The 7,553-nt window shown below is 48.6% G+C and overlaps 1 protein-coding gene across 1 annotated transcript; it reads right to left on the bottom strand.

The window, feature by feature from the left end:
• Positions 1-646: 646 nt before the first annotated feature.
• Positions 647-2,065, bottom strand: EMH_0055880 (uncharacterized protein; the record flags this gene model as incomplete). Its single annotated transcript, XM_038022452.1, is given in 3 exon segments — positions 647-649; positions 653-1,881; positions 1,885-2,065. Coding segments are annotated over 3 exon segments (1,413 nt in total).
• Positions 2,066-7,553: the final 5,488 nt, after the last annotated feature.

The raw sequence follows: 7,553 nt of genomic DNA, 5'->3' as shown, positions 1-7,553 counted from the left end.
TTTTTCCACAGATTCCCCTTTTTCATTCACTACTAAAGTGCCTTAGAAATCCACATATCCCATCAAGAAAGCTACTGCCCGTCTTTGGGGTTTTCCTGCATCTGAAGAAACTTCTTCTCATCTTCTCTCCACCGATCGAATTCTATCCTGAAAAAAAAAGGTAACTTGCCTGAGCATAATATCATTCTTTTCAACTGCACGAGCTTTTCTGCTGGCAGCCTTTTTCCCGTCTTGAGGACTTGTATTGCTTCGCTTAGTTCCTGCGATCGAGCTACGTAGAAAAGCGTTTTATCTGGGGTTTTCCCCCACGGTGCTGCCCCTGGATATTCGTGGCTAACGGTGTTTATGAATTGCTCCCAAAGCGCAGTGTCTACCTTCTGCCCAAGAACTTCAATGATGGAAACCAAAGTATCCATCAGAAGAAAACGAAGTCCTAGTCTCTCGGTTGCGCGGGCTGTAGAGTGTTGACGCAGGTCAAAATGCTGGTATCTCATCATATGTGTTACCAGTTCAACTCCTATACGCGACAACTCCTTCAAGTGTACTGGATACACACCAGACAGCGCCAGAATATCATGGGCCCGCGCCAGCAGCGGCAACGCGTCCCGTCGGGGTGCATTACAAAGCATGGCGTTCCGAAAGTCTATCANGCCCGCGCCAGCAGCGGCAACGCGTCCCGTCGGGGTGCATTACAAAGCATGGCGTTCCGAAAGTCTATCAGATAAAAAGAAGGTACCGTCGCCACCATTCGTCTCGGTAAACGAACGAATGGGTGTTGATCAATGCCTCCAGGGTCACGTGGTTCCTCTGACTTTCTAGTTAGTACTGAAGTCAACTCACGGGCGAGGGGGGAGCCATCTGCTGCTGCTTCTGCTGCAGCAACAGATTGCTGCAACGCCTGTTGAGAGGAACTGGGCTGAGGCTCTTCAGACTCCGAGTCTACCCATTCATCTTCTGGAGACTGCCGCTTTGCCTCTGGTTGTTCCGCCTCCTCTTGCTGTCTCTCCCTGCGACGTTTTCTATCCTTTTCCTTCACCGTGGCATCCTGTTTCTGCTCTTGCGTTTGCTGCTGTTGCTCTGAGCTCTGTGTCTGGTCTTGTATTTGCTGCTGTTGCACTGGGCTCTGCTGCTCCTGCCGTTGGAGCGGACGCTGCAGCTGCTGCTGGCTCGCTACTGTTTGTAGCAGCACCTGCTGATGGTGTAGCTGCTTCCATTGCAGGTACTGAAGCTGCAGGTGCTGCTGCTGCTGCTGCTGCTGCTGCTGCCGTTGAACCAGCTCGGCCTGTTCGTCCTGCCGCTGCAGGCGGCGCAAGACCCACTGATGGTGCCGCCGCTCTCTCCGCAGCTGCCGCCTCAGCTTCCGCACTTGTCGTTGCAGCCGTTTCACCTCCACTTCATGTTTTCGACTTTCACCCGTAGCAACAGAGGGAGCAGCTTCCTGGTGAGGGGGGAGATGCAGCACTCCTGTTGCTGCATCAACCTCTTCTGATGTTAATCCTTGTGCTGAAGACGGTGAGCTGGGAACCGGACGCGGCGAGGAGCCACGCTGCTCTGGCCTTGATGCTGGTTGAACTGGTGGAGAAGCAGCTTCATCGTGCTGCTGCTGTTGCTCTTCCTGCTGGGGATTGCTTCCTTCACCTGCTGCGCTGCTTCCTGCAGCTTTTAGTAAAATTCTCTTTTTGAGGGGCAGATGACCCTCATTCTCAGCAGGCAAGCTGGGAAGAGGCGGGCTCTGTTTCCTTTGCTCATCGTCTTCGTCGCCAGAGAGCCTGCAGCCGTCGATTGCCTCATCACCATCATCAGCACCGGCAAGCCTGCGGAATTGAAGGTCCTGGATCACCCGTCTCTTTGTATAAATGCGCGAGCAGACAAAAACAAGAANAGCCTGCGGAATTGAAGGTCCTGGATCACCCGTCTCTTTGTATAAATGCGCGAGCAGACAAAAACAAGAAATACTACTGCTGCAACAGATGCTAATGCGGACAGAATGAAACGTATATGCGGAACAGAACGACTGCCTCGGGCCCTCAACTTCCCCGGTCTGCCAGAGATCGTTCCCACCCATGGCAACTCCGGTGAGGCAACAGCTGACGCAGCGCTTGGTGTTGCATTTTCATGAAAAACATTATGCCGTTCATGCATTTGGCCTCGACTATAAAGTTTTTAAGTCGAAACCATAGACCACGCAAGCTGCAACAGCAATGTGCGTCAGTTGCGGGTCGGCATACACGTCAGCTTCACACTCCACCACGCCTGCGAAAAACAAGTTCAAATGAGGGATGCTGAAAGCTATAGACTTGTTTTATTGCTTATAAAAACCTTTTTCCAAAGGAATAAGATTATGGTTCAGAGCGAAGCAATGCAGCAACCATCTCCTACAGAGTAGGAAAGCCGTGAAGTCTGTGGCGTCAATGGACGGCAGGCACCACAAGCAATGAGGGGGGACAGGCGGTGCGACGACACCAGCAANTCTGTGGCGTCAATGGACGGCAGGCACCACAAGCAATGAGGGGGGACAGGCGGTGCGACGACACCAGCAAAAAAAAATTTAGAGAGAAAGCCGAAAAAAATATATAATTCGAAAGAAATACATAAAAGAACAAATTCTCTACTGTCGTATTTATATCATTCAACCGTCTTCATTCTTTTCAGACCCGTAGGAGCGTGAAATGGTGCTATGGCGGCGGCACGTTGGAGTGCCAATAGATCGATTGCATATAAACTGAGCAAAAAGCAGCATTTATGCTTTTTAAATAAAGTATTTATTAATGTTAATCATTATTAAGAGCTGAGTTTCCTGTGTTCATGAATGCCTTTTACTGGGGACGGATATCCGCTATACTTGCATCTGTTCTATCTCCATTCAGCGACAGAAACGATGTACTACCAACTGCATTTGAGTCGTTTGAATCCCCTCAGTGTCTTCTATTTATTTAAATTATACTTTAATGCTTATTTCTAATCTAAGTAGCAAGGTGGAGAGAAATAAATGATGTGGGGTGTTGCACGCACGCCCCCTTTAGTGCTGGACCTGCTGTAGTGAACAGCCGCTCCCGTGCTACTACTACGGCGTATACCCATGGCAACACCCTACAGGGTCTAGAGACTATATATACGCACTAAACACAGCATATCTAGGCTATAACAACTCATATATTCCGAAAAAATATTTTAAAACATAATAGAGAACATTAACCTTAGAAAAGAATTCAAGAAAAATGAATCTCTCTCTGTGTCTGACTGCCACGAGTCGGAGAGCCGCACCGTCGGTCTCATAGCCAGCCCCAAACACCGGTGTGGCTGCCGAGCATCCTTGACTCGATTGTCTTATATTTATCTCTTCAGGTATTGCCATTTGTCTCTATTCATATTTTATATGTTTTTTTTTATCTAACGAGGTCTCTGGAGGTTCCACTTGAGCTCCACACTGTAATGTCTGTGCACTACGCCGGGCGCAAGGCCACCGGGGTAGACACAGATACAGCAATTTCGGTGTGCGGGTGTTTCAGCAGATGAATTTGCGTTAATTTGAGCTTTAGTTTTTTAATATCATCTGTAGTAAAGTTGGGAGACTCCAAGAGGAAGGCGCCCGCTGACCAGCCCCAACGAACCAATGGCTTTGGGGGTCCAGGGGCTGGAGGGTCCTGCGTCGACGCTGAGAGCAACAGTTACCGTGACGAGCTGCAACCGCTTCACAAACGTAATATAAGAGTTCTATAAAAGTTTATAGTATCCACTCCAGTATCCACGTATCCTGGTCATGCTGCCAAAGGTGGCTGGGCATATGTATAACCTATTGTAGTACACACGGCTCTACAATTCTCTACACTGTGTGGTTCATCAGGGAAGAGCCTAGCAGAGAACTCCATCCCCACAGGTGAGCGTACCGGTGCATATCCGTGAGTACTAGCGAAGTTGTTCTTCAATGAAATGAAAAAAAAAACATCTCTAGATACTATTCTTTAAGCACTTCGTCACATTATCAGCCCGTTTCCCCCCATTACACAGTAGAGGTGGACCAAAACCTGATCCCCAGTGAAAAAGCAGCCAACGGTTGGGAGGATCACCGCTGTGAACAACCGAAATATCTGCACCTCACACCGCGGAAAATGTCCTTGCAGGAGAGACAATTCATGAAGAATGCCTCCGCCTTTCTTGACCTTTCGCAGATGATGAAAAACGGTGCGATGCCAGGAAAGGCGTTCTTTGCATCCTTTGAGTTGTCCTTCCTTCTTGAAAGTGCGTCCGAAGCGTTACAGTTGCTACTGGCACCTGTATGAGGAGCGAAAGCATGACGATGTTATTTAGATTTACGCAAGGGTACAACTTCTCTGGAGCAAACCCGATATGGAAGCACTCCGAGGTGAGCTTCTACCGGCGTTTATTCGTAGGTTATTGTGGGAACACGCGTCTGGACTGTTTGGACGCTATCCAGTGTTTGCGAAGAAAGATGTGGCGTATATGCGTGGAGTTCAAGCCCCTTAACATATTCACCGTGGCACATGTATAGGATGACCCTGATCAACGAAGCGCTTAACCGTTTGACCACTAGCAATGTTCAGCAGAATATTTATCCTTTTGCTTCGTCCACAAATTTTTGCAAGTCACAGCGGTAAAGCCGCAAACTAAAGTACACATGTATGTGCTTTAGGCTTGTCAGGCAATGTACCTGCCGAACTGCAGCGACAGATCCATCACGATTTCTTGAGGCAAATAAGTCAGAACCGGGCAGTTACATAGATCCATAGCCTTGTTTGTGTTCAGCCGAACGCGTAGGAAAACCTCCAGCGCTTGTAGAGTTCCTGCAACTCCTATCGCGAGAAGCAGCGTTTTTAGAAAGCCCAAACGTGCTCGTTTTTCATGTTAATACCTCTTGCGGTTCCTTGTCTCTGAAGCGGGAGTTGAACCAGATCTCTCCAACGCGGTCGCTGACGTGCTCAGCTAATGCATCACAGGTCGGGCATGGTGTTTGGCAACAGTGTTTCTCGGTGGTGATTCCCGTTTCCTTTGCAAATTGTCCGCTTCTTTCTCCTTAGACGCTCAGACTGCTGCGATTCTCACTTAGCTCCTCAATGGGCGGCGGATTAAGCAGTACAGCGTGGACGCCGGTCCCTTGCGGTACCAGACGGAACGCGGATTCCGCAGGCTGTATGTTCTAGCTTCGCTTCGCAGAGACATTTTGCCCAACATGCATGTTCATGCTGTAGCGGGTCACGGTGTGTCCGTCCAATACAGCAGTGGAGCGAGTGTCCAGGCCCGTTTGGATGGCCTACGACGCGCCCGTCCGTCGTTGAATATGCACTCACTTCTTTGAAATCTCAGCAGCTACAGCCATGGAGCACCCTCAAACCCTTGTCCCTGCAGAGACTTCCAATTGCTGAACAGGTCTGGACGGACATCTCAAACCTTATAGTGGGCATACCATCAGTCAGAGGTTCCGATAGTAACTATGCCGTCGTCGACAGACTAAGAAAATAAGCCTACACTATTGACTGTTCGAGCACAGTTACAGCGGAGGGAGTGGCCCAGTTATTCCTTAATCATCCCTGAAAGCTCCACACGGTTTTCCCCAACGCATCATTGCTACATCCATTATGCAGGGGGGAAAACAAGGTGGGCTTGTGTTGGAAATTCTCGAAACATGTTTAAAAACATTCTTTTTCATCTTTTGTTTTTACTAGAGACTGCTATGGGCTTAGCAGCCCCGCCACGGGAACGAGCTCCGCTGCTCGCACGCGCTCCGACGGACCATGCGGAGCTACCAACTATAATGAGAATCATCGATCGTGTCTGAGCATTGGTAATTGTACTAAAACCAATATATTCAAGGTAAGAGTTTCTGAAAAACAGCTGACCTCCGCTCAAGTCCTATTTCGGAGTGCACCAGGCGACACCACGGCCTGGGTCTGGGGTGGAGGAAGCGGCCTCACACTAGGTAAGACGCACCTCGATGCAACCCGTGGTGAAGGGCAACACCACATGCATGCGCAACCATTATCACTCTTCTGCATGAGATAACACTATAGAACATCGTTGAGCACATACTTGGCCTTCAGTAGCCAGCCTTTAGGTGAGTAGTAATATACAAACAGACTTTACACAGAGAAAGCTGCATTTTCTATGCTTGCACAGACCCCGTATCAGTTGGCCTTTTTAGAGGAAGGAGTGAACAAACACGGGTACACCCAGAGCCTTTTGAGATGCTATACAAACACGGTTTTAGGCTGAGACAGGCAGCTGTGAGGAAAGAGCAGCTGTGTCTGGCGGGATACGAGTAAAAACTTAACGCTTAGTTAGGGCTTGTTGCATACTGCTAAGGGGTAATGGCGTAGCGCTCCATGTGAAGGTGCATCGCTCGCGCTGCGTTCGATACAAGCCAACACCCCACAGGCGGCAGCAGTTCTATGAAGGCAAGAGAAGTACTGGGGTTATTAGGGGCTTGTAGACACCCGGCAGATGAGGAGAGGAGCATGNTATGAAGGCAAGAGAAGTACTGGGGTTATTAGGGGCTTGTAGACACCCGGCAGATGAGGAGAGGAGCATGGAGCTGAAAATTAATGAGAGAAAAGATATGCATTGAAGACAGCAAGCAGAGTGAGCCCGCTACAGACATCTCTACTTCCTATCACCACACCATGCGTATTGCTTGCAGCCGACGAGGAAAGGCGGAGGTGTGCTGATCATTCCTTAAGAACTCAATATTATTTTTGAATAAACAAATAGAAAAAGAGTTTTATTTGTCTGTTTTCCTCTTTAATTTAATAAAAACAAACGCAAAGTAAAGAACAGCCTGCTGGCCGCCGGACCAAGATGGGGCGGCTTCGCAGGAACGAGGTCATCACTGGGTGAGCGCTGTGCATGGAGGGCGGTAATGTCTATAAAGAATCCGAAAATAAATAAAATTTTTGTATTTTTAGTTTATAATTAATAAGCCGTTGTTAATGTTTATGCAAACGGCTTCGATTACCAGCGTCTTCCTCGAGGATCACCTTGTTTCCTGCGGGCTTCGATACCTTTGGGTGCCTGCGGCTGCGGCGTCGACGCAAGTATAGCCATTTAAATTGTTTTCTTTTTGTGATTTGTTTGCTTTTTATCATCTGAAACCGCATTAAATCTATTTATTTGTCTCATATTGTACTTGTTTCGTCATGGCATGCTGGAGCGATCGGCGGTGCAAGGCCAATGGAGCGGAATTCAACTTTCTTGCACGAGGGGCTGAAGGACCCAGTTCCCCCTCCTTTTCACTTCTCTATAAGAGAAAAAGATGTATCTTCTGCTGCAGCAGTTGCTGCAGTTGATATTCCTTCATCTTCTTCTCCCCCGCATGCACAGATAAAACCTAATTTTCCTTCAGCTCGCAACCACCGAAAAAAACACCAAAAAACTCTCCTCATCTCCGTAGCTTTCTTGCTAGCATATATTCTGCGGTGGCTGGTGGTTACTTGCAGTTCATATCTACCTACAATCCTGAATAAGGGGGCCGCAACACGCCGCCTAGCTGAGCGTCACACTGCTGCAGCTGACAGCGAAAGCAAAGCAAGCAGACCGCCGTC

The sequence above is a fragment of the Eimeria mitis genome, genomic scaffold (assembly GCF_000499745.2).
Source record: "Eimeria mitis Houghton genomic scaffold, Emh_scaff2582, whole genome shotgun sequence".
NCBI classification, from domain to species: domain Eukaryota; phylum Apicomplexa; class Conoidasida; order Eucoccidiorida; family Eimeriidae; genus Eimeria; species Eimeria mitis.
Note: the sequence above shows the minus strand (reverse complement) of the source record. Positions and strands in the feature narration are given on the sequence as shown.